Here is a 19,555-nt window from a genome sequence, read left to right on the forward strand (position 1 = left end):
GCAGAGAACAAAATACTGCCAAAAATGACCAAGCAGATTTGAAAAAGAACCAAGTAGAATTTATGAAGATGAAAAATAAAATCATTGAAATTAAAAAAAAACTCAGTGGACAGGATAAGCAGCAGATGAGACATACTTAAAGAGAATTAGTGAAATGAAAGATCTAAAGAAATTACTCTAAATCTAATAGAGTGAGTGAAAGAGATGGCCAAGAAGAGAAAGGAAGCACAGAATAAAATGAGGTAACAGAAGAGTTAGGCATGGACAGGAGTAGAAGGTGGAGTCTCCCATCAGACCTAGGTAGAGATGGTAGTGGCCTGGACTGGATGCCCCTGGGTATAGAAGGAGGTGAATTAAGAGATTTTCAGGAGGTAGAACTGATAGGAATCACTGATGGAGCAGATGACGGAGGCCAGCAGGAGGATGTGTCAAGGATGACTACTAATATTTCTGGCTTGGGAAACTTGATAGAGGGGTATTGTTTAATTGAGATGAGAAATCTGGAGAACAGATTTGGGAGAAGAAACAGTTTTGACCAAAAAGCATACTTCATTTTGCCTGGGAGGTTCTGCTGATGCATCACACAGACCTTAGATCTGGGCCTTACGATAGGTGTAGGACTTTATCTGGTGGAGAATGAACTTTAACTTTTGAGGATCTTTTTTCAGTAAGATCATCAAGACTCTTTTTGGAATCTACTCTACGTAAAAGAGACCCCCCCCTTGAGAAGAAACATTCACAAGAAATCAGACAGGACTTTGGGGATCATCTCTCATCTTTCAGATAGGAAACAGGTTCAGAAAGATAAGGAATTTGCTCTCAGAACCCAGGGTTCTTCACTTATTCATTCATTTGTTTGTTCATTCATTCATTCACTAACCTACATTTCTCAAAAGCCCATTTTGTACCAGATACTAGACGCTGGTGATACAGTAGTGAACAAAATGAAGATTCCCACCCTCAGGAAGCTTATATTTTAGTGGAGGGAGACAGATAATAAACCCAAAAATAAGTTAAAAAAAAAAAAAGGTCACAGAGTGATAAGAGCTATAAAGAGGTGTAAGGGGGACTTCCTGGTAGTCCAGTGGTTAAGACTCTGTGCTCCCAATGCAGGGTGCTGGGGTTCAACCCCTGGTCAGGGAACTAGATCCCGTATGCCACAACTAAGGGTTCGCATGCCACAACCAAAGATCTCTCACTCTACAACAAAGATTGAAGATCCCGCATACTGCAAATAAGACCTGTGCAGGCAAATAAAAGTGAATAAATATTTTTTAAAAAAAGGTGTAAAGACTGGGAGGAGGCCAGGTATACTAAAGATGCTGTTGGGAAGGTGGCTCTTGAACGTAAAGCCCCCTGGATAGCTATTACAGGGTGGCTGCCCATTCCAACCCGTTGTGACAGAGCCTGTGGGATTCTAGAGTGCAGGTCAGAGGAAGCCACGAGAAGGCCTAGAGAAGGAGGAAGAAAAGGACTGAAGTGGGCCTGTGGGTGGGCTACGCCCCCCAAGTGGGGGCAGAGAAGTCCAATGGGTCAAAAGGGGCACAGAGTCTCCTTTTACTCTCATGGAAGGTAAGATAAATTTATTCCTGAGGCTTCCTTGCACCAACCCCCAACACCCTATCCTCATCCCCTTCCCAATCCCCCCACTGGATCTCAGATGACGTTTCCCTTCCACTCCCGCCTCCCACCTTTGGGAATACTCAGAGGTAGGTTCAGATTGTCCTGTGTCCTAGTACAGAGGCGGCAGCCTGGAGGAGCTCATGACAGGCATCCAAGGATCACCAGGGAGGTCAAACGGGCGCTGGGAGGCTCTGATTCAGCCTGGACGGGTGAACCCTCCACCGAGGCTCGTTGAGAGCTTCTGGGTCATGCTCGTGTCTTTCCCACCAGGACTCCTGTGAGCAGCCTCCATGAGGCCCTGGACCAGTGCATGACCGCCCTTGACCTCTTCCTCACCAACCAGTTCTCAGAAGCACTCAACTACCTCAAGCCCAGGTGAGGCTTAAGCCCAGATTGGGGGTGGAGCATGTGTGTATGTGTGTGTGTGTGTGTGTGTGTGTACATGCACATATGTGAGTGTAGGGGTGGGGGTGTCAGATGGAGAACCAGAAGTCTTACGTGAGAGGAACCCCATGTAGCTAAGTGCCTTTGGCCTTCTAGGTCACTCTGACCTCTGAGAATTCCATAAAAATGGCTCAGGATCCCCATTCCACAGCCATGAACAGTCAAGCCCTCCTCAAGGTCACTGTGACTTCCTTCTCCTCAGGTTCTTGTGGCTTCTTCCACTTTGATTTTTTGTTCCCACAGAATCCAGCTCTAAAACAGCCCCTTTTAGTTATTTTCCTCCAGAGTACTAAAGACTTGAATTGCTCTCACTGAAGCCTCTAGGGCAATGATGACAGTTAGTAGTTTAGCCATTTCCTCTAGTGTCGACTGCCTTATTTCTAAATGATACACTTGGACTCTTCTTTCTTTACTTACCTCTTTTTTCAATTTCTTTTAAAAACTGAAATTAAGTTGAGATATAATTCACATACCATAAAATTTACTCCTGTTACTTTTTACTTTTACATATCATCTAATGGTTGCAAGGGGCTTCCCAGGTGGCTCAGTGGTAAAGAATCCCTCTGGAAGGCAGGAGACACGGGTTCATTCGCTGGGTCGGGAAGAGCCCCTGGAGAAGGAAATGGCAACCCACTCCAGTATTCTTGTCTGGGAAATCGCATGGACAGAGGAGCCTAGCAGGCTACAGTCCACAGCGCTGCAAAAGAATCAGATAGGACTTAACAACTGAACAACAAATGGTTGACAAGAATTTAGCTTTCTTAAACCCCTGCCCCACCTCCCTTCCTTCCTCCTCCTCCTATCATTATATCACAATATCTGGCTAAATTAGTAATCAGTGTTTTCTTTATTATAACTGTGTAATTATGCTCATCGCAGAGATAAGCCTTACACTGTAAGATTACATTTTCTTTTTGGAGTTAGTAATTGTCTCGTTTTTTTCATTTGCCTAATTTGCTATATGTTTATCCTGAGCTCTTTAAAACTACTCCATGAAGTCATGAGGTTTTCTCTAAATACTCACATATATCAGGGAAACCCTCAGTCCCTCCTTTTTCTGGAAACCTGTCCCCTGGGGGACAGGCCTGTTTACTGGCCACCTTCCAGCCGGCTCCTGGAATCCCCTTTACTTCTCTCCAGTTTGCTTGGCCTGGCTTTTTCTCTCTCACATCCATATCCTCCCTCCTTTGGTTAGAGCACATCCTCTAGAAGTTTCCTAAGAGAGAGTTGCGTGAATATAAGCTTTCCTGCTCAGAATTTTGAAGTCATTGTTTTCTGCCCTGTTTCCTGGAGGTACTGTAGCTGGGAGAATCCTAATTCTTCTTTCATGGCATGGGATCTTTGTTCCTTCTCCAGACATGTTTAGGATCTTCTCTCTTATTCCTGCAAATCTGAAATTTCACAATGATGTGCTGGAATGTAGGTCTGTTTAATTGGTATTTTTTTACTTGAAAACTCAGTTCTAGGAGATTCTCTCGTTTGATCCTTCCATATTCTGTTTCTCTTTCCTGGACTTTCTTTACATCAACCACTAGGCTTCCTGGTCCAGTCCTCTTCTGAGCTATTTATCTGTTCCCTCCCCACCCCTGCATTTCTTTATCTTTTTTCCCCCTGATTTTTGGGAGAGTTCCTCAGCCTTATCATTAAATCCATTGACTTTTCTTTTTTGTGTGTAATCATATGATTAATTCCCTAGTACTCCTCCATGTTTTCTCAATGTTCTTTTTTTCCCTAAAGCATCTTATTCTTGGTTTATGGGTGCACTGTGTTCTTTATATCTATATTTAAAATATGAGTGTCCTGAGGATGGGGCCTGGCATGTAGTAAGCATTCTAATGAGTACTTATTGCTGTTATTATTATCACAGAATAATTATCTCTTAAAAATATTTTATTTTTTTCCTACATAATCTTGGCTTTCTCTGTGTTTCTTTTTTCTTTAACAGGGAGAATCCTCTCCCCGTGGTGGGGAGGGGCTTTCCTGAAACACCCATGGTCCCTGGCTATCTGTCTGGCCATATTTAAGAGCAAGTTCACTCAAAATCCAATGGGAAGGTCTGGCCAGAGTAGCCTTGTGATTGGCGGGATCAGCTTTTGGATGAGCTGGCAGAGAGTGGGCCCCAGATGTTAGCATTTCAGGAAAAGAACACTGCCGCCCCAACCCCCCCACCTTCCTCCACGTGGGCAGAGAGCCCTGGCAGCCTGGGTCCTGGGGTTGAGATGGGGTTGGGGTGTAATCACGTCTGCCGCCTGCTGGCCTAATCCCCTCTTTTCAGCTCCAGGTTGTCCTCTGCCACAGCTGGCTCCGCCAGAACCACCTTCCCCCAATCTCCTCCAAGAAGCGGAGTGCTGGGGCAGGGCTACTGCTTTCCTCATGCCAGTCCTGTTCAGTTTCTCTAGACCTGACTGACCCATCGTTCTCCTGTCTGGGGTCAGCGGCCCAGCTTCTGAGGGGGCACTTCCGGGGATTGGTGGGCATGAGTCGTGGAGTGGTCCATCTGGTAGCAGCCCCCACACCTCAGCCCACCCTCTGAGAGGATCTGGCTTGAGGTGGGGCAGGACCAGTTCTGCTCAAGAGTGTGGCCACCGTCTGAGGCAGGCCAGGCTCCATCCTGCCCCATCACTGAGTACCTTCCAGTACTTCTGGAAGGCGCCCTGGCTCCCCTTCCCTCCTGGTCACTACTTGTCCCTAAGCAGCTCCTCTCTGCCACTTCACCCCCAAAGCCCTGTTCCCTCCCGAAGCCCCCTCCTCGAGGGGCTGCCTCGCCCTCCCTCACCTCAGGAGGGTGCTCTCCTAGGGAGTCCTGAACTCAGGCCCCTAGAGGCAGCAGAGAGAACAGTCTTCCTGTGAGGCCACCTTTACCTCCTTCGTGAGACACTGTAGCCTCTGTTTATCTCAGCACCTGCCCCATTCTAAAAAACGGTCTTTCCTTTCTTTCTGCGTTTAAGAGCCTCCCCCTCCACCAAACGGTGCTCGTCATTAGCATACACCCCACCCCTTCTTGTGACTCCTAAATAATGTTTCCAGAAGGGAGGTGTGGGGAGGTATAATAAATATCTTTCTCTATCACTATTAAGAACCATGGGTCTAGAAAATAATTCTTGCTAAAATATGACCTGCCCTGCCCAGTCGTAGCCACTGAAGCTGTGAAAGATGTTGGGGGTCCGTTTCATTCCCTGTTCCTATTGCACACACAGTGTCTCATTTACTGTTATCCGTACTTTGCCCTCGGGGAGTAACTGGGCTCACCAGGCTTCCCACTCCAACCCCTACCCCCCAGTTTTTGCTTTCCCTTTGTCACGTTTTTGAGTAGCTTCTAGTTTATTTTACTTCACTCCATGTCTGCCTCTGAGCACTGTCTCTGGGACATGGTCACTACTCCACTCATTTGATGAAAAAATTGGTCATGGCTGATAACTAGCAGAACCACAATTGAAATCTAGTCCCCCTCAGCTCCACAAGCCACACTCTGCCTCCTGGGTCATTTGGATCTCAAGCAGGTGGAGGAGTTTATCTGGCACAGAGGCCTCATGCCTGCCTCCTCTTCCAGGTGGGAAGGAAGGAGGTGTGCCTGTCGGGGAGAGGGTGGTGTGCCCTGTCCTGGGATTCCTTTTCTTGAATGTTTACATCTGATCTTAGTTGCGGCACGTGGGATCTCTTGTGGCAGCTTGAGAACTCTCTAGTCGAGGCCTCATGCCTGCCTCCTCTTCCAGGTGGGAAGGAAGGAGGTGTGCCTGTCGGGGAGAGGGTGGTGTGCCCTGTCCTGGGATTCCTTTTCTTGAATGTTTACATCTGATCTTAGTTGCGGCACGTGGGATCTCTTGTGGCAGCTTGAGAACTCTCTAGTCGTGGTGCAGGAGCTTCAGCAGTTGCAGTGCCGAGGCTTAGTTGCTCCAGGGTATTGTGGTCGCCGACCAGGGATTGAACCCACGTCCCCTGCATTGCAAGGCAGATACCTAACTCCTGGACCACCAGGGGAGTCCCCTAGGATTCCTTTGAGAGGGGAAGCCAAGTCCCCTGCTGAGAGTAAGGGCCCAGACTGGTGGTGGGGTGTAGGGGCTGACAGGGATTGAGGAAGAGTTGATGAGCAGTGTGATGGGCTGAGGTTGGTGATCCAGCTCAGGATGTGCCTGTCCGTGTGGTGGCGGCTTCCTCCCTTATTGCTCAGTGGCAGCATTGTGGAGAGAGTAGGCAGTTTCTTGTTTTCTGGGCCTGGGCTCCTAACCAGTGCTGTAGAGGGCTAGAAGGCTCAGCATTGAGGGTTTTGACAAGAGAGTGGGTGAAGTGAGGAAGCTTGAGGGGTCAGGCTGGAGGATCGGGCAGTGGGAGTGATGAGAGAGAGTGCAGAGGTGGGGAGTTTGTGGTTGGGAAGGTGGGTGTATCATGCAGGACTCCAGAAGCAGAGCTGTTCTGTGGCTTGACGATGAGGTCAGGGTATCACCCTTGGGATGTGGCAGTTGGGCACCCATGACCATTTTAACTTGGCAGCACCTCATGAGTAACCTCATGTGCATGGCAACGTGTGGGGTGCTGAACAAGGTATGGGCTGTTCTCAGAGCTCCTCAGGGAACCAGTGAAAAACAGTAAAGGGTGGTGCTGAGAGTTGTATGAGGACCCCAACTTGTGTGGGAAGGGGCTAGTCAGGAAGGCTTTAGGTCCAGCCCCATAACTTCCATGGTACATTGCAACATGAAAATGTAGAATCCTTTGTTCAAAAATTATTAAGGATTTCAAAACGATGACAGCAGAGCATTAAACCAAGCGTGGACCCCTGTGTGGCTGCACAGATGGCACACCTGTGAAGCCAGCCCTGGAAGTCTTCCCGGAGGAAGTGACATTTAAGCGAGATAGGCTGGATGAGAAGGAGTCAGCCAGATGGAGAGGGCATTTCCAGGCAGAGAAACAGCCTGTGCAAAAGCCAGGCAGAGAACGAGGGCCTAGTGTATTTGAAGAACAGAGACACTCAGCCTGGCAGGGGTGGGGAGAGCTGGAGTAGGTCCCAGAAGCGTGAGGGCAGAGTGATGGAAGGTGGACTGGGGGTACAGCTGCCCCTGGAGGTGAGCGGGCCGGAGAGGAGGGCAGCACGGTGGGGCTGAGAGGCGCTGGGGGGCTTTCGTGAAGACGAAGGAAAGTGGCTTGGAGGCAGGGGTGGGGGTCTGTCTGCCTTCCAGCCTAGAGCAGCCTCACCCAGAGAGGTCCTCTGGAAGTCAGGGTTTAGACTGGGACTGCAGGGGGGTCCCCAGAAAGAGCAGTGGGGGTGGGATCAGAGTCAGCCTGTTGGTGAGGACAAAGATGGCTGACAAGTAGCTGACAAGGGCCCGAGTCATGGCTACTGGCAGGAGGAGGGAAGGGCTGGAGGCCACTGGGCTTAGTGGACCTCCAGGTGGCCGAGGAGTCCCCGATCCCAACGTACGGCTCTTCAATGCTCTCCTTCTCTCAACAGCTGGTCTAGGCCTGGCAGAGACCCCGTGGGCATTGTGTCCTAGAGCTGGGTCTAGCTCACAGGGAAGGGGATCATTGCTTCCAGCAGTCCAGTCACCATAGGCACGGATAAGAACTTTGTGGAATGCAAACTAAACTTGGGGTGCCTGAGGTCTTGGGGGGCTGTCTTATACCTCTGTGCCCTGAATCCCAGTCCAGAGTACAGACTTGAAATTCCACTTTGCCTGCCAACTGCCCAGGCAGGGTCCCTCCTACTGGGCTGGGCAAGTGGAGCTGAGTCCTGAGTAAGTCTGAGTAAGTCTCCTTACCTGAGGGTAAGGAGGGTGAGAGTTAGAGAGGCCTGAGGAAGGGAGTTATCTGGGATGTGGGTCTTTGTGCTGCCAGGGAAACCCTTCCTAAAGGAGAAAGTTGGTATGCAGGGCAATGACCCTTGACCCTGGCAGGACACAGAGGGACTTAGGCTCATATTTATTGAGCATTAGCATTGTGGCCCCAGCCTGGATACCCAGAAGTCCTGGGAGAGAATTATTGTGTCCATTTTACAGAGGAGAAACCTGAGGCTCAGAGATGCCTACAGAACTCACCAGGATCACACAGCTGGTAACTAATGCCTGTGTCTGAGATATTCTGAAGCTTGAGTTCTGTCCCCACAACAGGCTGTGACTTCCTTTCCACAAGCCACTGCCTTCCAACAAGCAGTTCTAGGAAAGATCTGGGAGGTGTCCTGACAGCTACTAGGACTGGTTCTCCTCATAAACCTTTGACTTCTGGGGATATCACCTGAGAATCACCCAGAAGTAGAAAAGCAACTTAATTTACAGAGGTGTTTTATGAATGAGAATGGCAGGAAAATGTGTGAAGTCGTATAATCTATAACAGTCTATAAACAGCCTGTAAACCTTAGTCATTTCTGTCTCCTGTGAAGTTCTCAGCATAAGCCTGGCACTGAGGAGTTTGGAAAATAATTAACAAGGAAGTGTAGGGAAGGGAGTGGAGACTGTTGCAGCATCTACTGTGTGCCAGGCTAGGGTAATCCCTGGCCAGTCCCGTGGGGACTCTGGTGGAGCAGCATTATTGTCCCCATTTTGCAGAACCATAAATTAAGGCCCAGATGCGTTGTGACTTCCCCAGGTACAGGGAGGGACTGGGTCCCATCCTTCCTTGCCGGTTGCTCTCTGCATGTGTTAGACTAAATGCCATCCCTCTCCCTCCAACACCCTTTAGATGAGAGGTCTAGGGCCATGGAGGAGCAGGAAGAGAGGAGAGGGAGGCTTCCTGAACCCAGCTTGCACTGTCAGATTGGTGCTCAGACAGAGGTAGACCCACACAACTCTGTCCTAGAGGTGCCCACCGTCTGGGAGAGAGCTGAGCGTCTGCTGATGTAAACTCAGCATGGCCTGTACCTCAGGCACAGATGCATGCTCCCTGGAATGGGAGCCCCAGTGGCCCTTGAGGCATTTGAGCACCTTTACAGATGAATCAGGGGGCGTGGGGGTAGGGAACGGGCATTTCATGCTTTGCCCTTCATAACAGCAAGGGCAAAGGCCTGCAGGAGGGAAAGATGGAATTTTCTTGAGGTAAGTGTGTATGGTATGGTTCAGTGTGGGTAGACTTGAATGTGAGCAGATGTTGAGGCAGGAGCAGAAGTGTTAGGAGAACTGGGCTGGAGAGGTGGGCAGGGCCTCAACCCCCAGAGTTATCTCATGGAAGGTGGAAACCCCGGGTGGACTCAAGCAGAGAGCAGTGTGATCAGGTGACAGGATGGGGAGAGGCAGGAGGTAATGAGGCCAGGGCAGTCCAGGCACAAAGATGGGTAAGCCTGGGGTGGGGTTTGAGGGTAAAGGAGACCCTGCAGACAGGACTTGGGTTTGGCCTGTGGTGGGTAGGGGAGAAGGCAAGAGACGGCCCTGGCGCAGGGAAGTACCGCCTCAGGTCAGCATGCTGCTGCTGCCGTCTGTATAGAATGAATGAGAAACTGAAGCTCAGATTTGGAGGGTCACTTAGGGCCATGCAGCAGGAAGAAGAGGAGCTGGGATCCAAGGCCGCCGGAGCAGCAGTGGAAGGGTCAGCTGTTGGGCGAGTCCATTCCGCTCTCTGGACCTGTGTTCCCCCCATGCACGATGGGGGGGGGATGGTGAATGATGACATGGGGTCAGCTGTCTTGAAGTTCTAGGGGTTGATGCTTTTATGTCCCTTCTCTCTGGCAGAACCAAGGAAAGCATGTACCACTCACTGACTTATGCCACCATCCTGGAGATGCAGGCTATGATGACCTTTGACCCCCAGGACATCCTACTTGCTGGCAACATGATGAAGGAGGCACAGTCGCTCTGTCAGAGGTCAGGTCCATGGGGCCGGCAGGGATGAGGGGTTGTCAATCATCCTTTTGTCACTTTGGCCTATCCCAGGGCCTAAAATGCCACTATTATTCCTGTTCCTTTTGGCTCAAAAGTGTGTCCCCAAGTGCTCAAAGTTGTCCCTGTTGGCACTGCCTCAGGGGCCACGTTGTCTAAGCCGGTCACTGAGGGCTTCCAGGGCCAGACTGGATTGGGAGGAGATGAATCCTGGCTCTGGTCACCTAATAATTCTCTGACCTTGGGCAAGTCCCTCTCTGGACTCAACTTTCCTCATCTGTAAAATGGGTGTGATGATAGAGTTGTTGTGGGAACTGCACAGTTGGTGTTCAGTGCACATTAACTGCTTGAATGCGTGAACAAACAGACCCTCCGTGTTTGTGCACAGGTAGAGTCATCATTCCCTGGGACACACTCCAGGCTGATGTAGGCCAGTCCCTGTGCTGGGCTCTGTTCACCCAGATAATCATCAGATCCTGGCCCCTCTGATGCCCAAACGGCATGATCAGGGAGACGCAGGCACAGTGACAGCTCAGCATGATGCAGGGCAGCTCATGGGGTCGTGGGGGTCCAGCCTGAGGAGCAGGAAAGGCTTCCTGGAGGAGGTGACATCAGAGCTGGGTCCTGTGGGGTGACCAGGAACAGGTCAGGTTAGAGGAGGCAGGGGAGGGGGCTCCATGCAGAGGCAGCAGCAGGGGCAAGGGCATGAGAAAGCCTGGATTTGGGGGAGTTGCCAGGAGCTAAGTGTGTGGGGTCCTCTGGGAGGGGCAGGGGATGCTGTTGGAGGTGCCTGGGCGCCCTGCTCACTTCCCTGAATGACATGAGGCCCTGTTTTTCTCTGCAGGCACCGGAAGAAGTCCTCCGTAACAGATTCCTTCAGCAGCCTGGTGCACCGTCCCACTATGGACCAGTTCACAGAAGGTGTGACATCTAGGGCGTCCTCTCAGTCTGCTGACGCCAGGCCGCCTGGTTCCAGGCCCGGGAAGGGGCGGGAAGGGACAGTTATCCTCCTCGTGTTCACCCAGGGGGCCAGGCCCTGGCCCAGGCACTGAGACACTGATGGGTCAGACCTGGGGCCTTTTGAGGACTGGTCTCATGTGTGGGGGTGGGTGCGAGCAGGTAAGACTCAGTTACCTTACGGCATTACCTGCTGAGGCCTGCAAATTGAGGAAAGAAAATGCTGTCAAAGGAGCTATCACTTTGCTCCTCAGGCTAGGATGGACTTAGGGCTGTGTGTGCAGTTAGTTTTAATGGTTTAAAGACCGTAGTGATCTCAGGTGTCCCAGAGGGGACTGTGGTTTTAGAGTCTGACACCCTGTGATGAAACAGCTCGGGGAAGTAGCAGAGAAGGTCTGGGCTGCAGAGCCACATCGCACCTTTGTGCCATGACCACATGAGGCAGTCCTAGAGGCAGCAGCAGCCAACCATAAGCACTTGGGGACCCTTTAGTGGGGGCGGGGGGCAAATGGCCATCCCCACCTCGAGAGCCCTCGACGTTTCCAGCACAAAACATTGCCCTCGATGGTGTCTCTCTCCTTCAAACTTTCCATGGCTCCGTGCTGCCCACAGGACCAAATCTGTAAGTCTCCACCAGTGTGTAAGGCCCTTTCAGCCCGACTTCTGTCCCTCATTTTCCTTGTCCCCTCAGTCTCTCCCCGCTTCACCCCATTTCAACCTTCTGTGGCTCAGCTGTCCCCAAGCATCTGAGTTGTTTGACTTTCCTGGGCCTCTGGCAAGAAAGCTCTTCCTGCCTCATGCTTCCATCCCATTTTCAACACAGATATCCTTCTCCTGGAAGTCTTTCCTGACTCCTCCGGCTGCATCAGTTCTCCTTCCTTGCTCCCACAGCCCGTGGCTTCCCTGGTTTCATCCGGTCATCCCAGTGCCCTGGGAGTGTTGGTGCACCGCACCTACAGTGATGCCTGGAGGGCAGGAGAAGAAGGCCCAGGGCCCTGCGCTGACTTCTCGGGGGATGCGGGTGTGGGGAATGTAAGCTAACTGGGGACAGTGTGGAGTGCCGTGTGTGAAGGAACCTGGTGATGGGACTTAGGAGGCACTGGGCAGGTGCTGCCTTTGCCTTTTGGGAAATGGGATGAGGAGCTGACCCAGGTCTCCTGCCAAGAGTCCCAGGAGGCCATGGGGCTTTGGTTTTCTCCCCGCAGAGGAAATCCACGCTGAGGTCTGCTATGCAGAATGCCTGCTGCAGAGAGCGGCCCTGACCTTCCTACAGGTAGGAACAAGCAGCCTGGGGGTTTCAGAGGGTGGAGCACCACATCTTAGCCTGAAGGATCTAGAGAAGCCATGACCTGTGGTTGATGCGAGGACCAAGGCACAGTTGCCCCAGCACTCCTGGCCCTGGGCAGGCTCGGTGGCAGAGGTGACGGGCTTTCCCCCTCCACAAGGGGCACACGTGTTCCCACCCACTGACAGGGTGCACGTCCACCTCGTGACTGCTGTTTCCTGCTGTTTTTGTGTCACGGGGGCGACAAACATTGTCACAAAGGCTGCTTCACATTTGATTCATTCAACAGACAAGTCGGAATGAATCAAACTTGATTCATTCGAGAACTTGACTTGTAGCACCTGCAACACACCATACTTTGTATATACATTGCAGGGTTGTTGTTTTTACATACCTTATACACAGTGCAGATTTGTTTCTACCTACATTTGCATATTTTATTTAACCATCACCTCAGGCCTGTGAAGGGGAGAGTTAGGGGGAAGGACCCACCTCCTCAGAGTCATATGGCTAACACATGGCAGAGTTGGGGTTTAAACCAGGTCTGGCTGACTCAGCCTAGAGTAGGAAATGGCAGCCACTCTAGTATTCTTGCCTGGAGAATCCCAGGGACAGAGGAGCCTGGTGGGCTAAAGTTCACGGGGTCACAAAGTGTTGGACACGACTGAGCGCATGCCTTCTGGCTGACTCAGAGCCTGTGCTCTTCACCATAGTGGAAACTGTGAGACTCATGACCCCTTGGTTTTACCAAAAAGCCTGGAGTATAATTATAAATATATGTGCGTATGTATTCAGTCTCTTCAGTTGTGTCCAGCTCTTTGCAAGTCCAGGACAGCAGCCTGCCAGACTCCTCTGTCCATGGGATTCTCCAGGCAAGAACACTGGAGTGGATTGCCGTGCCCTCTTTCAAGACATCTTCCCCACCTGGGGATCGAACCCACATCTCCTGCATTGCAGGCAATCATCACGTAAATAGGTGTATTGGGGTGGGAGAGGCACATATACATTTTATTGTTGGGGTGTTCTTTATTTTCGTTAGTGATATTTCTATCTTTTTGGACCTCATGATTAGAATTGGATTAATCTTAGTTCTTCATCAGGATCACAATGAATGGGCTTTTATTTCCTTTGTGTACTCTATTATTATACATAATAAATAAATACCCATGAACCACCCCCCACCCCCACCCCATCAGAGAACAGAATCCTGCTGGCCAGCCTCCTTGCCTCCTTCCACCCTGTCCCCCGGGGAGACCACTACCTGGAGTTTTGTATGTATCATCCCCACCCTATTTTTTCTTTTCTTTTTTTTTTTTCCCCCACCCTATTTTTGAAAAAAATGATTTCTCAGCTTCCTATTCATGTCTGAACACCAAATTGCTATGTTTTGGTTGCCTTTGAGTTTCTTAAGGCCTCAAACTGTGTGGGACTTGCTTTTTTTTTAACTTAATCACACGAAGCTGTGTTTAATACTCCCTGCTGTGAACATGCCGGTTTGTTTATCCATTCTCCGGCTAAAGGACATCTGGGTTGTTTTGGTTCTTGGCTACTGTGAACAGTGGTGCTGTGAGCCTTCTTGAAATACATCCATTCTTGTTGGGTGTATACCTGGGAGCGGAACTGCCAGGTGGGCTCTCGGCATTGGTGCTTCTTTTTCTTTTTTTCCTGCATCGTGTGGCATGTGGAATCTCAGTTCCCCAGCCAGGGATCAAACCCATGCCCCCTGCAGTGAAAGTGTGGAGTCTTAATCACTGGGCTGGACCGCCGGGAAAGTCCCCAGGTATTGGTGTTTTAAATTACAAATGTGATAAATACCTGCTTGTGAAAAAACACAATCCAAAACCGAAAGTCTCCCTTACTTCCCCACAGTTCCTCTACCTGGAGGAGACGCAGTTAACTGGTGGGAGCATCTCCTCCAGGCCTTTCTCCAAGCACATAGAACATGTACATGTGAGCCTGGTAAAGGGGGTTGTGGTCCAGCCCTGGGCATTTTGAAAGGCTTGTTTGGCAAGCAAGACCCTTGTCTTAAGTCCCCAGGGTAGAGTGGGGAGGTCTAGTTTAGCTGACCTCGGACCCCTACCCGTGCAGGCCCCCTCATAAAGCGAGGCCCAGGGAGAGCCAGGAAGGATCTGGAGCCTTGATGATTCTCTCAAGCCTGTGGCTAACCACCCAGGCCTGGCTCTCAGCAAGTCTCCCTCCTGCAGGATGAGAACATGGTGAGCTTCATCAAGGGCGGCATCAAAGTTCGAAACAGCTACCAGACCTACAAGTGAGTGGGACTGGCCTGGGGGGGGGGGTGGACGTGGGGGTCGGGGGGCACAGCAGAGCGCAGCACCTACTGTCCTGTGCCCCTCAGGCTGCGCTGTGGGAGGCAGAGGGCGCTGGCTGGAGGCTGGAAACCTAGAAGGCTGTGTGACCTCACATTTCTGCAACCTCAGGACCTCAGTGTTCTGGAATATTATTCCCCTGGTTTTCTGGGTGTATCTGTTCATTCGGTCCCCCCAAGTGCTATCTTTGTGCCTAACTCTGAACTAGGGAAAAATAAGACATATTCTATACAAGCAGCTCTGTCTGGTTAGGGTAGGAGAAAGATGCAGAAACAAGCATTTTGAGACCAGCAATAGAATTCCTACACATCCGTTAAGGCCCCATCCAAATGCCACTTTCCCCATGAAGCCTTCCTTGAACCCTCCAATACATAGAAACGGTGCTTATATACATTCATCCCCCTCCCCAGACTGGGAGCTCCTCAAGGGCCAGATAGGTTATTTCCGTGCTGGCTCAGCACTGGGCCACGCATAGGGCTGTGTTTATGGAGCAAAGAGTGAAGACTTAATCTAGAGCACTTCTGCCCAACATGGTCCTGCAGTCCTTGTCTGTAATTCCCAGACCAGGAAAGCTCTGAAAGTAATTAACCCTCCCTCCTGCCCCCAGTTTGGCGTTGAAACTCCTTTTCCATTAAAAATTGACTTGAATTGACTTGAGACTGTCGTCATTACTTTGCACACTTAATGTGACAGTTTCCCTGTGGAGACACTGTGAGGTTGATTTCAAGGTATTACTGGGGTGTAACACACCATGCAGTATACGGATACCATGCTCCTTTGTGTGGTCTCTGCTGGAATTGCTCAAGGAAACCAACGTGTGTTCTGGCCCTTCCAGTCTCCCTACCTGCTGCCAGAGTGGTGTTTTCAAAGCACAGACCTTGTCAGATCACTCCCTGCCAACTCCCAAGACCCCTCTTGCTCTTAGAATAAAGGCCCAGGTCTTTGCCGAGTCACTCCTGGGAGCTCTGTTTGTTTTGTAACCACACCTCCTGCCCCGCTCCGCCTCAGACATTTGGGCCTTCCCTCGGTTCTTCAAACATGCCAGCTCATTCCTACCTCAGGGCCTTTGGACGTGCTGTTCTCTCTGCCAGGAACACTCTGTGCAGGCCAGCTCCTTGTTCCTCAGGTTTCAGCTCAGATGTCAGCCCCTTGAGGAAACCTTCTCAGCGCCCCAAGTGAGGTCAGGTTCCAGGGTTCCTCCCTTCCTCTCAGTGACTCGATGGGGGTCCGTCCCTGAGAGGGGAGAGTTGTGAAGGTAGCAGCTTGACGGCTTTGTGCCCTGCCGTCCAGAGAAGCTCAGTCGGTGTTTGCTGAGTGAATGCTCTCAAGATGCTCATGGCCTGGGAAGGAGGCAGGTACCTCTTTAATTTCCCTGTCCTGCCCCAGGCAGACTGGCAAAATAATGTGCTCAGAGCTATGGGTGACCAGAAGTAAGAGGGTTGGATTCCAACCAAGAAATTCCAGGAAGACTTCCTTAAGGAGGTGCTGTTGGAGTTAGCCCAGTGTTTCTCAACTGGGGCCAGTTTCCCCCCACCCCCACAAGGCATTTGGCAATGTCCAGAAACATTTTGCTTGTCATACTGGGGGAGGCTGCTCCTGACAGCTAGTGAGTAGTGGTCAGGAATGCTGCTAAACTTCCTAGGACGTGCAAGACAGCCTCCCTCCCCCCCGAGTCTGAACAAAGAATTGTCCAGTTATCCAGCCTAAACTATCAGTAGTACCGAGGTTGAGAAGCTGCTCTAGCTAGAATGCAGAGCACAAGCCAATGCCTAGAGGTCGGACGAGGGGGGTGTGCGAGAGCTGACAGAACTGAAATTCAAGAGCAAAGGGTGTGTCATTATGGTGGGAGATGGGGCTAGAGGGTCCTCGAATATCAGCTCTCTGGATTGCCAGACAGTTACACATCCACCACCAGGGAGTTCTGAGAACAGTAAGAAGTGGGGGCCACTTGGCCCCAGCTGGAAGGGGACCCTGCCCTCCAGATGTGGCTGAAACAGGCTTTGCCTCCCTCTGCAGGGAGCTGGACAGCCTGGTGCAGTCCTCACAGTACTGCAAGGGGGAGAACCACAGGCACTTTGAAGGAGGGGTGAAGCTCGGCGTGGGAGCCTTCAACCTGGTGAGTGGGCAGGCCCTCCCCTTGTCCAGCATCTGGGTTCAAGATTAATCTCCCCTGCACATGACTGCCTTACTCTGGGTCTCTGCTGGGCTACTGTCCCAGGCCCCAGAGATGAAGCAGACACACTGCCAGCCTAGGGGCAGCTCACAGCTGGGGAAGGGGTGGGGGCTGGCCGTGGCTCCACGGTCCCTTCTGTACGTTTCTTCCCAAGGCAAGTTGAAGCTTGAAATCAACTATGACGACAGTATTTATAGCACCAGAAATTGACAAACACAAGACATCAGGGCCTTTTCCTCCCCCAGAAAGCTGGTAGTTAAACATTGATCAGTGGCCAGGAAGGAAACAGACCTGGAAATAACTGGTGACCCATGGGGAACAGAAAGCCAGGACTTCCTTCTGGGGGAGCTGGGGAAGGTTCCGGGGAGCGGAGAGTATTTGAGCTGGATCTTGAAGGATCCACAGGCAAGGGAAGTTTTCCAGGCGGAATGAGCATTCTAGGCAGAGGAAACAGCATGAGCTGAGTCAGGGAGGCTCAGAAGAGGTGTGCCTGCTCCTGGGAGGAGGAGCTGCTCTCAGATGATTCGGACTCCTGGCCCTGGGTGACCGGGGACTTAACCCAGAGTGTGTGTGGTGGGCGGTGGCTCCTCCCCTATAGGGATCCCTGCCCCTCTCTGGGTTTCAGATTCCTCATTTGTAAGATGGGAGCAGTGATCCTGGTCCAAGTGCTGAGAAATACAAGCTGCACAGTGCATCAGATCCTTTAGCAGGTTGTAGCTGGACTGTCTTGGGTTCAAGAAGTGGCTCCACTTCTGATCTGTGGAGCCTTGGGCATATTCTGTCACTTACCTTATGCCCCTGTTTCTCCCTCTGTCAAACATAGCAGTAAATCCCTTCTTTGCAAGACTGTTCTGAGATTCAATGCAATGACAGAGATCCTGGTACAAAGCAGGGATTAAGTGTAATAACAATAGCTAACTGCTAGGTGCAACCTCTGGTATGTGCTTCATGTGTATTAATGTGGTCCGTCCGGTAGGGGCTATTTTTATTTCCATTTTACAGATGAGGAAACTGAGGCAGAGAGAGGTGACCGAGCTGGGAGTGGTGAGACTAGGATCGAGACGCAGTCTGTTCCTTATTGTTACGCTGTAGTGCTTCTCTCCGTCGGGAGGAGCTGGGGGCGGCCTCATGGGCATTCCAGAGATGGGCCTGCACCTCAGGGATCACCCCCAGGACTGTGGAGGTCTGCAGTTGGTGGGGCAGCCCCCGCCCCTCATGGGTCTGCTGCCTCTCTCTTCAGACGCTGTCCATGCTTCCTACCAGGATCCTGCGGCTGCTCGAGTTCGTAGGGTTTTCAGGAAACAAGGTAACCACCTCCCTCCTGGGGCGCCCAGTCCTCTCAGCCCCAGGGCCGGAGCTCAGCTGGTAGGGTGTGGCTGAGGGGCTGTGGGGCCTTAGTGCCAGCCTTGGCTCAGCACCCCCCAGTGTGAGACCCTGGACAAGGCTCAGGCCTCTCTAGGCCTCAGACTGTGCTCCTGCAAATGGGACCAGTGATTGCTACCAGGCTCTTCTCAGGGTGGAGAGGCTCTAGGGTGAGGGTGGGCATGAAGAGCAGCTCCTGGGGTCCTTTAGGGGCCTGGGGTCATCTGGCAGGTGTTAGGAACCTGGTCCTTCTCCCCTCAGATAGCCTTGAGCAAGTCCCTCCCCTGGAGACCATGTTTTTTGTCTGGCAGATGCCCTTGGGGAGCCCTGCTGCGCACTGGGCCTTGAGGTGGAAACCAGAGTACTCAAGAACCCAGAGGCTTTACTGAGGGCAGGAACCTGAGTGCCAGGTAGCAGATCAGGGAGGGCTCCCTGGTGGAGGAGACCCAGAATGGTACAAGGAGCTTTAACCTGGAAGTCAGGAGCCCTGGGTCTGTCCAGCCTCATCCCCTTCTTCCTGTGACTCTGAGCAAGGACCACTGACTGCCCTCTCCACTGATCAAGTTAGTGTTTCCCCAGCTTAGACTTTCTCCAGCCTTTCCTGATTTTTGCCATGTGCACAAATCTCTATATTATTATTTATGTATTATTTTTCTCAAATGTGGTTCTTATTTTTGTTAACTTAAATTTATTTGAAGGGAACATTACTACACAGAGAACCCATATTATGTGGCGTGGTAAGAGCACAATCATAACAATAAATACTACAGGACCAAGCAGTCTTCCTTGGTCCACCAGATTGTGTAGCCTGTTTCTCTTTGAGTGAAAGACAGCTTAGAACAGGGCGCTGCTGCATGCTCCAGCACCACACGGAGGCTTTCTCTTGTGCCCTGAGGACAGACGAGCGCTGGGAAGGGCCGCTCCTCACCCGGGACCCTGCGCTTCTCGCCTGTCCCAGGACGTGTGCAGGCTTGGCTGCCGTCTGTGGTCTGTGGCCTGGGCCCAGGGAAACACTCGTTAGAGGCTCTGAAAGTCCCTCTCAGTTTTGTTTGTTTTTTTTTTATATATAAGAAGGCCCTTGGGTCCTGAGTAGGATCTCAGGATGATGATGGAAGAACATGAGAAAGTCTGAGAGGTGGGACAGGGTGGCCTGGCCAGGAAGAGAGGGTGGCAAGGCCGGAGCAAGAGGAACCTCCTGCACCCACCAGCTCTGGCTTCGTCTTTATCCCAAAGTCAAGGGGGCTGTGGAGGGTTTGCAGCAGGGGTGAGGCAAATCAGATGTGTCTATTAGAAAGATCAGGAACGCACTCTAGGATAGGCAGTGGGGCAGAAACTGCCGGGGGTGATACAAGCGTAGTCTGGCTTCTTGCTCCTCCCCAGGCAGGCTCTGGAGCCTTCTCCTCCTGGGAGCCTTCCCAGCCTGCAGTTGCTATGGCCCTGTCTGTGTCCCGAGCCTGTGGTTAGGATTATCTGCCTCTTTGTCGTTTCTAGTCCCCCACCAGACTTGGGGCTGCTCAGGGCCTTGGCGCCCACCCTGGGGGCTGAGCAGGTGGCTGTCGGGAGGAATGGGGAAGGGGCTATGAGGGAG

General features: G+C 51.5%; 1 protein-coding gene across 3 annotated transcripts in view; it reads left to right on the forward strand.

The window, feature by feature from the left end:
- TTC39A (tetratricopeptide repeat domain 39A) overlaps window positions 1-19,555 on the forward strand; it is a 54,313-nt gene that overhangs the window by 15,830 nt on the left and 18,928 nt on the right. For all 3 annotated transcript variants that reach the window (XM_043876717.1, XM_043876716.1, XM_043876715.1), the window contains exons 2-8: window positions 1,894-1,998; window positions 9,717-9,848; window positions 10,708-10,784; window positions 12,026-12,093; window positions 14,310-14,374; window positions 16,449-16,548; window positions 17,846-17,911. In XM_043876717.1, coding sequence (XP_043732652.1) covers window positions 1,934-1,998; window positions 9,717-9,848; window positions 10,708-10,784; window positions 12,026-12,093; window positions 14,310-14,374; window positions 16,449-16,548; window positions 17,846-17,911 — 573 coding nt within the window. In that variant the 5' untranslated portion in view covers window positions 1,894-1,933. The remainder of the gene's footprint in view (window positions 1-1,893; window positions 1,999-9,716; window positions 9,849-10,707; window positions 10,785-12,025; window positions 12,094-14,309; window positions 14,375-16,448; window positions 16,549-17,845; window positions 17,912-19,555) is intronic.

This window comes from Cervus elaphus, chromosome 20, assembly GCF_910594005.1.
Source record: "Cervus elaphus chromosome 20, mCerEla1.1, whole genome shotgun sequence".
NCBI classification, from domain to species: Eukaryota; Metazoa; Chordata; class Mammalia; order Artiodactyla; family Cervidae; genus Cervus; species Cervus elaphus.